This window comes from Cupressus sempervirens, chromosome 2 (assembly GCF_028749045.1).
Source record: "Cupressus sempervirens isolate cs-2001-9-10 chromosome 2, ASM2874904v1, whole genome shotgun sequence".
Lineage (NCBI taxonomy): Eukaryota > Viridiplantae > Streptophyta > Pinopsida > Cupressales > Cupressaceae > Cupressus > Cupressus sempervirens.
The window spans coordinates 600,967,007-600,984,486 of NC_143119.1; the positions used below are offsets into that span (position 1 = coordinate 600,967,007).

Here is a 17,480-nt window from a genome sequence, read left to right on the forward strand (position 1 = left end):
AATATGTATGCTATCCAGGAAGTCATTGTTCCCCCAACTTTTCTAAAGGGTAAAGAAGGGTGTTAAAGTCCCCCATGTACATAATATTTTTATCCCTCATATTACCCAATATTCTACCCTCCTCCTACTTCCTAAATGTTAGTCATATGTAGACATATGTTTTGCAATTCCTCTATCATATGGGGACATATGTTTTGCAATTCCTCCACCCTCCTCCTACCTCCTAAATGTTAGTCATATGTTTCACAACTAAGAATTGGGTCTTATTCGAGAATTGAGATGATATTTACATTTCGAAGATAAAGAAGGAAAATAAGTGCATGATTAGCGTGCAATTAATGTTTCTTCAGCGATTTATTTCCTTAAAATATAGTACTTGGGATGCATTCTGGGCGCGTATCAATTCTTCGGGCGCTGATTGTCTTACAGCTCTGATTGTTTCGATCCGATGCATTACCTTAACACGTTAACATTTCCGTTCATTCAAATTCACAAACAATCCAAAGGTGGATAAAGGACAAAAAAACCCTATTTAATTCCGTAAGGCAGAAAAGGGAAAGTAACCTGAACAGATTTTGTAGGTTTTACTTAAGAAATAGGCCTTTTTTCAGCACGTGGGTATATACTATCGATCAGATATTTCTCCTTCCATATGTTTTGTTGGAAACGAGTTCTAGGGGTGTTTTTAGGTGTGGGTTTAATTTATTTTTCTTCTGTACAATATTGAGTTACAAGTCTGGGCTCAAGGAAATTGTTATTTGCTTAGCTTGGATTTTATTGTACTCAAACACTTCTATAGCGTTTCATAATTTAATTCTTTTGTAAGGTCTAGTGAATTTGTTGAACTGCATTAATATGGATCGATCAGACGAGGAAGTGGATATATCTGAAGTAGAGGATGACCGGAAGAAGGGGCAATCAGGGAGTGAAGTAGAAGATAGCGAGCAATCATCATCTTCATCTTCTGATGGGCATGAATCAGATGATGCAAGCGGAGATAGCAGTGGTAGTGGGAGTAAGGGTGAAGGTGCAAGTGTTGCTGGTAGTGGAGCTGGCAGTGGTGTCAGTGCCAGCAGTGGGAGTAGCAGTGGTGGCGACAGCGGTGGGGATGAAGAAGCGGATAATGCAAACGAGATGGAAGAGGATACAGCAGAAGATCTCTTCGCCTCAGATAATGAGGACTACCACCGAACTTTGTCTGACAGCCAGTTGCCTGTACCTAGTAAGTGCGAGTTTACAATATTTGAGCTTTTTTATTCTTCTTTCTATGAGAACTTCATTCTTGTGTTCGGATGTTTTTGAGAAAAATGGGGCAATGATGATTCACTCAAATTGACGCAGCGGAGTATTGACAAATCATCACAGAATGCTCTGACGGGCATACTGAAATATTTAAACTTTTAAATATTGAATCATGCTAAACAATTTGATTCATGATCAATAATGGCCTGAATTCAGGGTTCCCACACCAACGTCGCTCTGGGTCGCTGTATATTCTAGATTGATTCAAGGATGATAGAATTTTTGTTTTGTATTAGACGCAGAATTATATAAAAAATGATTGTATATTTAGAAGGCAAGCCTTTACAATATAGGAAGAGGAGTGAAACTCTGCTATCATGTGGTTTGATGTGTTTGAGTCCTCTCAGTTTTTCCTTCACTCATGCCAAATACTCTCTCTTGTTGCGTGAGAATGTTAAGATGTCATCTCATTTTATCATTGTCTTTGTTCTCACAAACCAACTTAAACCGACTTATTCATTGTGTCAAATAAACCTCCCTTTATTTCCTTATCACCCTTATGACGGATTCTGCTGATTCAGAGTCTAATTAACAATCTATTGAATGTACAGAATACTTACGTTTTAGGTGGCAGCAGCACTTCTGTATTAGGCATCAAAATTCTACAGAATCTCTTTGTTGATAAAATTTCTCACACCATCAATGACCCCTTGATCCCGTGCTTGTGGGGTGGAGCTGCCAGGACGGACTGTTATTTCTTGATTATACTATTTAGAACTGTTTGGAGATGAAGAACCACTAGTGTATGAGCAACTGTTTCATCTTGCATACAGTTCCTTTATTCTCTGCAACTTATACGCAATTTCTGTTATGGCTGAGGAGAGCAGAACTGTCTGTCTAAGGTTCATATTCTCTGCATAATATGTCAGTCATACCATCCCTTCCCTCCTAACTCTGCCCTATCCAAGTAGAGATATCCATATACAGAACGACATCCTTTATGCAGCTCAGCCACTTGTTCTGGGAATTCACTCGTAACACTTAAGGTATATTTGACTAGAGAAAACAGTTATCCCACAATATCCTGTGAGGATCACATAGCCACTTATGATATTCTGCACTCTTCTCATGTACAAAGTTAATACAATGCCATGCATACTGTGCTTTCTATTCAGGTGCAAGATCCTGTTCATTCATTTAATGATGAGCTCTCTAATTGTTATCATGATTTGCTTTCACTGATTAGCCCATGGGATTCTTGAACTTGAGAGTGTTGCCTTACCCTACCTCTGAGCCACCACCAACCCTCACACTTGATTCCACCACCTCCACTGGATACTTGTGGATGTAGTTCAAAGTATGATTTAAAAATTAAAATGCTTTTATGATGGTCTGCAATTTGCAGAATATGCCCTAGTTTCTTGTGATTGTCTTAAAGATTTTTTTTTTCATATCTTCCACTGCTTTGCCCATGCTTTTATAAACAAAATTCTTACAGGGTCTATTGCAATCAACATTTTCAAAAAGGGGAGAAGTGGATCACAGGCTTACAGGATGATATTGATCTTCATGTTAAACAGAATATCTAATTCAATGCTTTAAATACATTAAGGGTTATTTTCTCTGGAAAGGTTAAATATTACAGTGTCTGCTATTGACTGTTTTTTCAAACTTGCCATTTATCCTAAATCCCTTTACGAAGTAATGATATTGGTGGAAAATCTTGTTTTCCCACACTAGACAAGTTTTTGCTTTGCAAATTTAGCCTAAACTTGCAATTCTGTCAACCAATGACGAGTATGAATCAAAGAACTGGAACTCGGAATCGGCAAGGCCTCCTTGACTCGTGAATCATCTATGAATCACCCATGAATTGGCTACAAATCGGCAAAATGAAAAAACCCTTGAAATTTAGAGATTTTAACGATTTAAAACTCATTTCATGCACCCTTTATTGAATATAACTTAAACACCTATAGCATCATCAAATTAAAGCTAACATACATAAACAAATTACATAAATGATAAATCCATGACATACGTAAAATGTAAATTGTAATTTGTAGCTGAAGTAAATAGAAAACCTAGGATTGTATGACAGAGACATATAAAATTATAAATGTTGTCAAATCATAGATGCATGTAAGATGAAGATCCATAAAACCAGTGACATCCAAATCATAAATGTATGTAAGATGAAGATCCATGAAACGTATGTCTATCTGTGAGCAAAATGAAAAAAACAAGTCTATCTACTCTAGCTCTAGCTCAAGTCTATCTCTCACTTTTCCTCTCTTTTTGGCATACTCAACAAATAAAAGGCCTTTTAGGGTTATAAGAAAGAGAAATGTGAAAAAAAAAATCATTAAAAAAAGTTGTATTTTTATATGTTTTTAAGTTGCCCAATTGGGCTGACTAGTTTTTGAAGCCGATTCATGGCAATTCATGGCCAGAAATCGCCGATCCGATTCACCAGGTTAGAAAAAATCGCCTAGGCCAAATTGAATCGCCTAAACCGGATGACTCACTGTGATTTTTGGTTCTCTGGTATGGAAACAGGAGCCTTCTGCTACAAAATCTTTTGTCCTCTTTAATTGTAATCATGGTTCCAAGAAAAATTCTGATTATGTTTTAATGTTCCCTAGTGAGACTTTACTTGATTTGCACAAAAACTCTCAAGCAGGGCTTGGATTGTGCGTTTGGGGACCACCTGCAAGCAGGCTCCCTCAAGGTTTCCGGTGTCATGTTCATACCCATCTTGGGACTTTTCCCTCAATGTTTTAGAGATACCTTACCCATCTTGGGATTTACCTGCCTTGTGAAGATTTACACCCGCCTCTCCCTATAAACTAACCTATTTTCGTAAAGGGCTATATTGAGTGACAAAGGAGTTGGCTAGGTTTGTATTAAGCATAGCAGCACTAGTCTGTGGGGAATAAGTTGGCAAAAATGGGATTTACAAAAAAATGCAAAAAGTGAAGAATAACAGTCAAAAAGTACTTTTGCAAAAAACAAAACTCAAAGGATCTTTCCATAGCTTAGACATATTGAGAGCAAACCAAATGTAGAGTTCAACCCATTAATTTAAGAAAACAAATTTTTGCTGTTTTATATTCATATCACGGATTACATTGCATAAAACATACTACAACTGCATAAAAATAACTAGATGGAGAGAGATGTTAAAATGTAAATACAATATAGTTTATGCCTTTGTACAAAGTCAACTTTTAAGTCAAGTATAAAGTTCCAAAAAATCAAATGTAGCCAATGACATGCTGGGGGGCAAGAGGCTTGATGCTGTTCTCCTTGGAAAGTGCTTGTCCTAATTCCTTGAACAATACGAGTCAGAAAGTTGACCATTTCCATGACTTAAAAATTTTTAGTCTCAGGAACATAATCATCAACTTCATCATCAGTACACCCATCGGCCCACTCAAAGTTTGGATCAATATTATCAAGGTCAATTAGGGAGGAGTCCTCAGTAATTCCTATTCTTTCATTTAGAAATTAGTCTTTTCTGTGCAAATGAAAAACACAATGAATACAACTTCAATTGAGTGCAATTTATTAAAACTCCTACCTTGTACTTTTTTTAGCATCAAGCGGAGGTTGTGGTGAAAAAACACCAAGTAATTCATCTGTTTTTGTGTGAGACAGTTGCGTTTCTTGGAATGTTTGTGTGTTAAAAACATTCCAGTTACTCTCACAAGTGGATGAGTTGTATGGCTGGGTCAAAATGCATATCACCATCCAAGATTTTGCATTCATTACAAAAAAAAATCCAACCATTGTGCTGAAAAACATATTACGGGGAGATGATAGCATGTAAGAATATCTGCAAATCTTTACAGATCCCACCTTTGTGATGAAAAATACATTATGGGGAGAGGATATCATGTAAGAATATCTAAATATCTTTACAAATCTAATGATCATGTCGACAAAGTAAATGGACTATCAAAAGTTTTTAGAGTTTACCTATTTGGAAGGTCTTTCTGCCTTCCTTGGCAGTCCTATATGAGAGAATACCCTGTGCTTGCATATTTATTCACAACCCTGACATAGCTTCATTTAATTGCTTTTTGGTCGAAAACATTTTTTTCACACACTTGAACAAAACTTGTGTGATCTTAGCGTCAATAAGTTTAAACTCCGTGTTGTAGAACAACTATGGATTGAAAAAGTATCCAACAACATGGAGAGCAAAGTGCATCTGTTCATCCCATCTCTTATCAATTATGTCCCATAACGGCATATACCTATCCTCGTTAGTTTTCAACATACCCTTTATCACCTCCTTGGCCCTATGCATGGCTGCATACAAATATCCCATTGAGGATCTATCCCCATCCACTAGTCTCATGACTTTTACTAGAAGATTTGAAAATTGTACAACTTGTTTAACTGCATCCCAAGAATTGATAGAACACATTTACTCTGCCACTGTGGTGCCATATGTCTGATTTGTGAAGTCAGATTCCATCCGCTCGACTGAAACTGACATATGCCTCAAGTTCTTTTTTTGTTGAACTAGAGTTTGTAGTGCAAGGAAGTGTCTTGCAAACCTTTTTACCTCTGATCGAACTAGTTCCTTGTCCCCTGTCAAATGGTCCGCCATAGTCAATACTCTCATGTGATTGTAGATAAATTTGGTAAAGGTGCGAGGCTTTTGCAATGCCTTCTTAATCCATTCAGTTTTTCCAATGTCTTCTAGGATTAGATCAAGGCAATGTGCTTCACATGGGGTATAAGACATAGAGGGTTATTTGTTTGTCAGGATTCTCCCAGCAGCAATATGACTACTGAGTCATACATTTTGAACAATGGAGTTGCAAATTTCATTATATCTGATGAATCCATGAATTTTAGAAATATGATGCCAATATCACAAGAATCGAGGAAGCTGATGAGGGCTTGGTTCCTTCTATTTATTCATCCATTTGACATGATGGTGTAGAATTAGCTCACTCTAATCGATGCAATTGAACATCATCTTGACATTACTGCCTCATTGAGCATACCAAACCCCAATGTCTTGTAAGATGGGGTTTGAAACCCGAGTCTTGCAGTTGCAATGACATCCATAATAGCTAGATCGGAATGCAAAGCTAAAGAAGAACCCAAAATTTTAAATTGCCATCTTTGCTTGTTCATGAACATTTTTCCTCCACCTTGTACACTCCAAAGTGGTTTTTGATCTTGGTGTAGTACAAGGTGCGAAGAATTCATTCATGTTCCCTCCACCTGTGTTTTGGGCCTTGTGCTGTAGAAGTAGGTATTATTCTATGTAATAACCCCAATAGGTTATAACTTCTTCAAACACCAAAAATCTTTATACTTCAGTTGTTTGACATCTCGTCAAACACTTTGCAAGCAAGCTCTGATACCACTATAATGACCCCAACAAGTTATAACTTCTTCAAACACCAAAAATCTTTATACTTCAATTGTTTGACATTTTGTCAAACACTTTGCAAGCAAGCTCTGATACCACTGTAATAACCCTCCTCAAATCTGCCCTCAAAAAATGCTGATGAAAGCTCAAAGAATTTCATCAAACAATTCACATGCAAGGGACGTATGGCTGATATAGTATTTCAGCTAGCTTCAAATGACTCTTTCTTCAATTTGCATCAATGAGAATCTTGTGCTAGAAGACTCAAAATGGACTACACAATGACCTAACATGAATGTGCAACTTATTTTGACAATATTCAATGCATATATATGATCTCAGCATGAGAAATGAACACCTACAACCAACTGACATTTCTACAAACAGTTAGTATGCAAACTAACTAGCTGATAAATAATAATATTGAATTGCTCAAATGACACCAGCAACTATTATCTCTTTAATTGCAATGAAATTTCCAATGCTCATGAAATATGGCCAAGACTTTTTTGGCATTTACATGGATTACAAAAAATGATAATGCTGGTATAATGCACACCTACAACTGAAACTTATCACACCTAAAAAAAGCAATACTAACAAAGGAACCTTGTTGTATATGGCTGTAATAATTTTCTTCAATGTTGCCCCTTCTGCTTTGCTTTTTTCCGATCTGCTTTTTCCACTTGCTTTTTCGATTCTACTTTTTCAGCCTTGCTTTTTCGGACTGCTTTTTCGGCTTGCTTTTTCGGCCTGCTTTTTCGATTCTGCTTTTTCGGTTTTGCTTTTCGGACTACTTTTTTCAGCTTGCTTTTTCGGTTCCGCTTTTTCGGACTGCTTTTTCGTATCTGCTTTTTCAGATTGCTACCATGTTAAATTTCAAGACCATATCTTTCAATGGCGTCAAAATTTCCAGCTTGAAGGGATTTCGTCCTTCAAATTATTGAGACATAATCTCCAGAAAATTTCCCAATTTCTTTGATATTTCCAAGCATGCCTAAAAGAAGCTCTTCCATTTTTTTTATAGTGTTCTCACAAGGGCTCCATCCTTCGTTTTCTCAATGTGGGATAAAACATCACTCCCTTTTATGTAACTTATGTCTCCAATGTGTTATAAAATAAAGGGGATTCTTTTAATTTAAATATTTCCCACAAACTATAGTTTATGCATTAATAAAGTTAAATATTTAAATTTAACTTTATAAAATAGCTTTATCAATTCATAACAAATTTTATTAATGATAAACAAGTCTTCTTGTCGATTTTAAACAATTACCATCGACATACCGCTGCCATTGGATGTCTGACCATATCCAAGATGACTTACTATAAATAGTTAGTATACTCAAAGTTGTCTCAAAACCCCTCAGAAAGACCTGCAACTGAAACTATCTAGGCCAAATGGCCTCTAAGTCCTTTTAATGTCTTGGTTAGCCTACGGGACCGTGGGGAAATAGGCTAACGACAACATCATGCTATGAATGCTAAAAAGGGGACATTACATTCTAGATGACCTAAAACTCCCTTGTGTACCATCTTCCTCATCCAATCCGTTCTTCCTAACATCTATAGAATAAAAGCTACTTCAACCCCAGTTCTCGCCTTTTTGGCCTTGGTATGTGACATTTGCAGGGGATAAAGTGCATATGGTGGTGTTATTTCACACTTCTTTTGCCAAATGCCATTTGAAGTGGTAAATTCCACCATTGATTTCCCTTTTACACCAATTGCATCTAACTTGCGTGCTAGCAACATTCGTGTGGAATGTGTCGACGCAAAGTCTTTCAAACATGACATTGTGATCAAGAGGCAAATCTTAAAAAATGTTTTAATCCAATCGTTCAACATTTTGATTTAGAAGTTGTGTTTTGGCTAAACTCAATGTGTATGTTTCCTTATTGTTCAAAGGTTCAAAATAATTCCACATAACTAGATTGAAGACAAAATAAATATCATCATAATAAAGGGAAAGTTAACCAATGCTGGTTAATAACGATAATTGGAAAATCACCTACAAATACACATATTGTAACTGAGTGCTATTTACAGTTATTTGAGGGCGTTGGTTAAATTTCTAGCTTGATTGAGCAACGTTTACATTGCAAGGTTTAGTTGTTCTTAGCCTGTTTGAATTTGTTTATTTTTTAAACTATCAGAAAACACCAAAAAATTCTGAAATTGTATAAGGGAAATAATAGGGTAGTATTAAAGTATACATTGGTACGCACAAGAACTTTAAAATATCGATATAAAGATATTGACAATTATTAAAAACAAACTTAGAAAAGTTAACATCATATATCTGGATTTCATTTCGACAATTTTGTAACATCTGGATTTCAGATTAAACTAGAAAAGAAAATATTTCAATTTTTTTGGGTATACACAAATGAAGAATTTGTTGTTCAAAACACAAATTGGCTTTTCTTCATTTTGTGGGATAGAAAGTTCGATGCAGCAGAAGAAACATGGTTTAGAAAGACCAGTTTTTTTAGAAAATTTTAGAAACTAAATTGTTTTTGCTTATATTTGAAAAAAACTATATTCACTATTTTAATCTCTACATTCATACTTCTCATATTATAATCTTCAGTTAAATATTTATCTAGGATACAAAACAAAACAATATTAAATTATATTACAATGTAAAATATTTATATTAAGATTTACACACGCGCACACACACACACACACATAGTTATACACACACATATATAGGTATAAGTGAAATTTAATTCAACATGAAATACTATAAAATGAAAAAAAAAACTTATATGAAAATAAATATATAAACTGAAACAATGGAAAACAAATATTATCTGAAATGAGAATAGTACAAAAATATTATATGAAAACGATTACAATACAAAGTGTATTACGATAATAGATAAGCATCTATTGTTAGTTAATGGTAATCTATTTGTAATTTGTTGTAAATATTAGAATTTTTCTAATATTTAGTTAGTTGTAGTTATCTGTTAGCTTTCTTTTAGCTAGAATAGAATATTTATGTTCTTTACGATCGTTTCCTAAGAAAACATTGCTTTGATCTTTTGTATATAATATCATAGTAACAAGAATCGTCGTGAAATCGCCGGTTTGGTGATTCGATTCATGGTTGCCAATTTTTTTTGGACCGGTGAATCAGATCAGCTATTTTATGGCATGAATGACATGCCATTCATGCAAAAAATCGCATGAATCACCTTTGTGAATTGTGAAAAATCGGCCATGAACTTTCCATCATCACTAAATTAAATTATCATGTCCAGAGGTTGACTAGTGAATCACATGTATGGATCTTACATACATTCTATGATTTGACTTATTATGATCCTATGATTTCTATTTACTTTAGCTACAATTTACCTTTTATGTGTGACGTAGTTACATATGTGATGGATTTATCATTTATCATTTATGTTTCATGTTTATGTATGTTAACTTCTATTTGAAGATGTTATAGTGTGTTTAAGTTATTCAATAAAGGGTGCATGAAATAAGTTTTAAATTGTTAAAATCTCTAAATTTCAAGGGTTTTTTAAATTTACCGATTCGTGGCCAATTTGATTCTAATCCATGGCCAATTCACAATTCGATTAGCCTTGCCGATTCCGATCCAATTCCAATTCTCGTTGCTTTGGTATATATAGACCTCTCATTCTTTGTTAAAAAAAAGCAAGTATTTTACCAAATACTTAGTAATATGGTATTAGAGACAATACTTCAATTTTTTTAAAAAAATTTATAATTTCCTTAGAAGTTATTTGCCATAATTTTTTTGATTTTTTTCTAAGAATTTCTCTACAACCCGTCTAGGGTTTCTGTTTTTGTGAGAAATTCGTCAGTTCATTCTTGGTTTTTTGGCTAGGGTTTGAGGATTTGCAAATCGCATCCATACAAACAAAAACAAAGGTTCTTGTTTTTGGTCGTTTTCTTTTGCTTGCGACTGGTGAAAAAAAAAATGTCTTCCCTACAAAAATCGCACCACATATCACTTGTTTTGGGCCTAATTGACCACCACAGTTTGCTTCCTCTTTTCTCAGGTTGCATGATCTCTCATGGCGTGACCTTTATGATTGTCACAATTTTTCAATTATTTGTTCAATTTTCTTTAGGCTAGGGTTTGAGGCTCTACAAATTGCTTCCATAAAAACAAAAACAAAGGTTGTTTTCTTTTGCTTGCGACTAGTAAAAAACAACATACCTTCTCTCTGCAAAAATTGCACCACATATCACTTGTTTTGGGCCTGATTGACCACCACAGTTTGCTTCCTTTGTTCTCAGGTCGCATGACCTCTCATGGCGTGACCTCTCTATGATTGCTGCGATTTCCTGATTATTTGGGTAATTTTCTATGTTGTTTACTTGACATCTCAGCAAACTCCTGTGACCTCTCTGCAAGCAACAAATGCCTCTGTGAAAAATCAGGCATTTTCTCCATGAAATCATCATTTTTTTGTACCTTCTTGCCTCCATAGCCGCTCACCTAGGTTTTGTTCAAAAACCCTAATTTTAGGGTTCAATTTTTTTCTAATCACAAATTCTTAGTGGGTTTTTCGAGAGATTAACTAGGTTGTTGTCCAATTATTCTGGGTGCCTCGATTTTTGAGCCAGCGAATCTAGAAACTGACAACATATTCTTTTTGGGTATTTCGAGCCCTCTTCTGGGTCACCTGTCAAATTTTCTGGGTCTTTCATTTTTGTGCCTTAGAGTGCGTGCCTCTACAAATTTTCATGCTTTTTCATTGAAAAACATCCCATGGCATCTCTGACAAATATTTTGCTTGAGAGCAATTCGAAATTCAATGGTTGGAAATATGGCACTTGGAAGCAACAGATAATAGCAAATTTTGAATATTGGAATATAGATCAAATTGTTTTGGGTGTTATATAGTGTCCTACTGGCCCTGGTATCGATCCGGACACATGGGATATGAATGATTGGAGGCAATGATGCTTCTCAAATTATTTGTAGCTAATGATCAAATCTCTCAGATTCCATCTTACAAGACAACTGCCGAGATATGGACACATCTCAAAAATCTTCATGAGACTTCTGACAAAAGCAGAGCTTTCTTCTTGAAAAACACTCTGTTTTCAATTATGATGGATGAGCGAATATTGCTCCAGGCTCACCTGAATAGGATTTAGGAAATCTGTGATCAGTTGCTTGTCATTGGTCACAAGATGAACGAAGAGGACATTGTGGTTATCACTCTCTGGAGTTTATCAAAGTCCTACGAGCATTTTATCGAAACTCTGAACATCACGTCTTCTGGTGTTGATATGAAGTTCACAGATCTCTACACACTTTTGCTTCACCAAGATCAATGGAAATGACAGTGGGTAGCAATTCCAGCTCCACTTCAACAGAGTAAGCCTTTGTTGCTAAATCCTTGCAGAAGGATAAAGGCAAGTCTCAATAGTCTTCTCAGTAGAAGTCCTCTGCTCCAGCTTTAGAAGGCTCCCTAAAGAAGAACATTCAATGCAACTATTGCCACAAGTTTGGTCACATGAAGGTTGAATGTCAAAAATGCTTAGCTGCCCAATCTAAGCAATCAGGTTCGCAACCCAAAGAGAACAGTGTAGAGCACTCTGAGTAGATGAAATTTGCGTTTTATGCTGTCATGGTTAAAAGACCTGCAGATCATGTGAAGTCGTCTTCCTGGTACATTGATTCAGGTGCCGTCACATGGACCACAGCTGGTAGTTTCTCTCTCCTCTACAGAGGCTGAATATAGAGGGACAATCAAGGTAGGTTGTGAAGTTGCTTGGCTTGGGGATATGCAGATGTCACCAGGAGGACCAACTACTTTGTTTGTTGATAACGAAGGCATTATCAAGCTAGCACGAAATCTAGTCTTCCATGAATGAATCAAGCATTTGGATGTTCACTGTCACTACATACGACAACTGGTTGAAAACAGAACAATAGACTTGTAATATGTTCCTACCACAGATCAGACTGCAGACATTCTCACCAAGCCTCTTGGTCCTAATAAGTTTGTCAAACTTAGAGGACAATTGTTGGCAATATGACCAATCAATTAGATAAGATAATTTATATGGTTGTCATTTATGGCAACACATTTGTTTTGTAGATTAGTCATGATTATTCGCGAAGGAAAATTGTCAAAGTATTAGATAGTGTTACAGCAGTATGATAGATTTGTTGATAGCGGAATATTCTATTGCGCAGTTAACCAGAGATGCATGACGTTATACTGATGATGCATACTAGTGCGCATGTCTGTACAATCAATCGAGTTCAAGTTATGAAGGAAACAATGATGCAGTGATAATACAGTGCAGAACAGAGCATGTCAACAGAATATGTTAAATGACTTGAATAATTGTTTTAATTATTATTTCTTGATGAGCCGACTCTAAGAATGATATGTGAGCCGACTAAGGAAGAATTTACCAATATGTTTCGTATAAGTAAAGAACTTCATTTGTGAAGTTAGGAGTGTGATATTGTGAAATACATGTGTAAACAACAATTGCGAAGTAATGCGAATATTGTGAAATACAAGTGACAAATGAATGCGATGTTATGATTTATGTTACTAAGCAAGGTCATGCGAGATATGATGCAGATTGATATGTGCACAGTCACTCTTTGTATGAAGAATTGACGATCAGAAGATTTGCGAAGTACAACAAGCATTTCAGTATTGTATGTATACTTATTTCTTGAAGAACTTATTGTATAGTTGCATGTTAGGGCAGTGGGCTCTTCTTGCACACATTTGTATATGATCTACCAACTCCTAATAGGGTTGAAGCAACTCCTAATGGGGTTGAGGCTTCTAACAAGGCCTAGTCTCCTAACAGGGACTCGAGACACTATACATACTTAATAGACTCCTAACAAGGTCAATATCCTTAACCGGATCCTTTATATAGTGAATCATCTTGTGAGTTCCATCCCCACCGGGGTTTTCCCTTGGCCAAGGTTTCCCTAGTTAACAAAATATGGTGTTATGAATTCTCCTCTTGTATGGTTGTTTATTTTGTTATGCACTATTGGTTCTCTCTTATATGCATGTGGAAAAGTAATTAATAAAATTCAATTGTGGGCAAAAAGATTGAAAATACTGATTCATCCCCCCTCTCAGTATTATCTATTTCTAACAATTGGTATCAGAGCTTACTTATTCAGAAGAGACTTAACCACTTGAATAAGATCCCTATGGATATGGAACACTTAAAGAAGAATCTTGAAGAAGCTCTTGAACAAATTGATCTCTTTACTAATGAAAGAGATGGCCTTAAAGATAGATACAAAGATGTAAAAGCTTACATTGGTGAACTAAAGTACAAGATAGATGATTTGAAGCAAAAAGGACCTAGTAAGCAAACCAGTGATGATGATATTGAAGATCTAAAGAAAGAAAATTGGATCCTAAAACATGAGTTAGAGATAGTTGAAGTCAAGTTAAGTCTTAAGAAAAATGGAGGAAAGAATGACTCTGAAATAAAAGCTGAAAATGCAGATCTAAGATCCCAGTTAAGCAAGGTAACATCTGAATTGGAATCTATCAAGTTAGAACATGCAGAATTAGAAAAATACAACACTATTGTGAAAGGTGAGTTGGTGCAAATCAAACAACAACTTGAGAAATTATATACTAGTAGTAAAAAGATTGAAGAACAAATATCTGTACAAAGATCCAGTTATGAAAAAACTGGACTTGGATTCTTTCTTGGACAATTCGCCAAGATATCTATTGAGAGAAAAGAACTTGATACTCTTGAAGTCAAGAAGGACCTAAGCAAAACCGATGATACATCTAAAGACAAAGAGAATGTTACTCACTTTGAGAAAGCTAAAGAATCTAATCAAGATGAGCTCAATAAAAGAAAGGAATCTCATGCCTGGTGTGATGAATTTGAACACACTGAAGACGATTGCAAAGGTAAGTCTTTCAAACCTATTTCAAATTTTTATTGTCATAATTGTCATGGATATGGACATTATGTAGTAGATTGTAAGAAACTTAAATTTGATAGTAATAATAATACAAATAGTAGAATGTTTAGGAACACTAACCATGTAGGAAATAAAAGAAGATCTCATAGCAATGAAAGTGGAGAAAGAAGACAAATTGTTTGTTACAGATGCAACAATCTCGAACACATTGCAAGGAATTGCAGAGCACTTTACGACCAGTAGAATGAACAAAGAAGGAATGTACCAATATGCCAATTGTGTAATAACAACTTTGGACACACAACAAAGTTCTGTAGAATGGATAGAAGAAACTTAAACAAAAATCAGAATTACAGAAGGAACAATAGAAGGAATAATGACATCCTAAAGGATGAAATGATAGAAGAATTAAAGGAATCATTTGTAAAGGTAAAAGAACTAGAAAGTTCTCACATAGTTCAGGGAGAAGCTCATCCTAATGTACCTAACAAGACAGTAAAGTCACTCATTGTTTGTGACTCATCCTACTAGAATTAAGCATTCTCAGTGGAACAGAGCGTTAGTTATTGATAACTGATGTTAGAGAGAATATCATAGGTTGCGTAGTTGACAATATGTACTAGACATTGAGAAAAGTCTATAGCTAAGTGCGCATTGCTTAATATGATCAGGATAATGATATATAAGAAGAATAAACTCTTTGTTATACAAAGACAATATACAGAACAAGTGGCGGATATGCATTTAATGCGAAGTACAGATTGCAAAAGATTTAAAGGACGCAATTTGATTTGCAAACATCATTTGTTTGTGCTAAATCTAAGTGCAAGATCGAAGCAAGATTTGAAGAGTTAAAGAGGTTTGCAGACACACGAACTTGACTGGAAACCCTAACACGCGAAGTTAAGGTATTTTTTGAATTTGTTGAGCATAATTTCTTAGAAATGGCAAGACAAGAAGTTTTCAATGTGAGCAATAGACCTAGATACAGTTTCAAGAAACACCCATTTGTTTCTTTGCTGGATGATCCCATTGGAGCATTTTTGCAAGTTCCAAAAAATGTTCTTTATGTTGAGGATATAAGAGGTTATATTCATTGCAAAATTGAAAGCGTAGGTGATACAAAAATTCATAAGGAATTGGAGAAAATGTGCATAAATGATTTGTCACTGAAACCTGAAAATGGATACCTAGAACGACTTAACCTAGTTAAGCATATGTTCTACATGGACTTTGACAATCATGAATGGACAAGGATAATTCTAAGTAGAGTACATCATGATCTTCAAATGGCTAGGAGATTCTATCATATATATTGATAATGACCTAATTCACAAGGTCACAGGTTTAAACAATGGAGGATGCAATCCAGTCAACATTAAGAATGTGCGCAAGATAGTTGAGGCAAATCTCAACATATATTTTGATGGCAGAAATATGAAGGTCAACATCATTTAGGATGATGGAGTAAGACTGATTTGCACAATTTTGGGATACAAATTCAATCATGGATCTAGGATAATTTAATACCTACAGGATTCCTTCATGCAGCCTACTTGGCAGTAAAAGGCGAAGATGTTAATCTATGTGACATTATCCGAACACAGTTGTTGGATAATATATCAAGAATCATGAAGTCTAGGAGCGTAGTCTTTAGGTTTGAATCCCTACTGACTTACATATTCTTCTATGAAACTAAGAAGTTCCCAAGTATCATGAATTGGGATGGAAGTGAGTGTGCAATGCAAACAATCACTCGTGCATACAGAGTCAGACATGAACCAATTAGAGATAGTGATATTGACAGAGTAATGAGATCTTTCCAAGCAAAAATGAAACAAAGGTATAGAATACCTCTTGCACTAGTGGAAAAATACAAGGATGAACTATGCTTCATGGTAGAAATTGATTTCACTTGTATGGAGGCAGTAGTTCCTCGAGTTAAATTCATTGAACCTATGGGTTATGAAATGAGTGAGGAGTTGATTGAAGGGTATGCGTAGATAATCCTTCACTTGGAAGTTGATTCTGAATGTCCTAGATGGGGGACATATATTGAAAAGATGAATGAAGTTAAAACAAGTCAGATAATCAAGGACTCTAAGAAGAAGGTGGAAAAGGTGATTGATTCTATTCTGGAGGAATTAGGAATGACAAGAAAGGAATTTGATGAAGTGAAAGATATAGCCATGGAAATGAAGGCTTGGCCAATTTGAGCTATTGACCCCTACACCCATTGTAGTGGCCGGACCTACTGAAGAGGTCACAGTTGCCTAGACAAGTGCGCAAGCACCCACTGTGCCATATGCAACAGTTGCGCAGCAACAACTTGCAAAGAATCCAATGAAGACTGAGGAAGCGCCAACACCTAGGAAGTCTACAAGACTGGAAAAGACCACCCCTCCTAAGAAAAGAGTCAAGTAGACTACAAGTGGTCCAAGCAAGAAGAGAAGAACCTTGTAGATTAGTTCTTCTGAATCTGAAGAAGAAATTGGTGACAGACCAGTAGAGCTAGCTGATCAGGAAGCAAAGACCTCAGCCGGACGAAAGGCATGGAAACCCAAGTTAGAGGATCTTAACATGCAAATAATTAATGATAATAATTGTGTAATTAAATAAGTACTATGATTTGTACAATAATATGGATAGGAGACAGTTAGAGAATGCTGTAGTTAGGAATATGATTCTTAAAGACAAAAGGTTTGATAGTATAAGAGGTCAGATACTAGAAGATCTGTACAATAGACTGTTAAACAAAAAAGGCAGAGTGATAGAGGAAGATAAGCAAATAAGAATTAATATGGTGAAAAAGCTATGCATTGTAAATACCGAGGAAGAAATAATAGAAATTCTGAAAGGTGTAGCACCACTATTAAGGAACAAAAAGAGATCCATTCTCCT

The 17,480-nt window shown here is 35.6% G+C and overlaps 1 protein-coding gene across 3 annotated transcripts in view; it reads left to right on the forward strand.

Moving 5' to 3' along the window:
• Nucleotides 1-236: 236 nt before the first annotated feature.
• Nucleotides 237-17,480, forward strand: part of LOC149574826 (glycine-rich protein) — a 164,836-nt gene continuing 147,592 nt past the window's right edge. For 2 of the 3 annotated variants that reach the window (XR_016360101.1, XM_089814665.1), the window contains exon 1: nucleotides 283-1,222. Coding sequence is in view for 2 of the 3 variants with exons in the window: in XM_089814665.1 (XP_089670791.1) it covers nucleotides 856-1,222 (367 nt within the window). In the remaining variant the exon portion in view is untranslated. Of the gene's footprint in view, nucleotides 1,223-17,480 lie in introns of all 3 variants that reach the window. The other variant, XM_089814664.1, reaches the window with a different exon arrangement.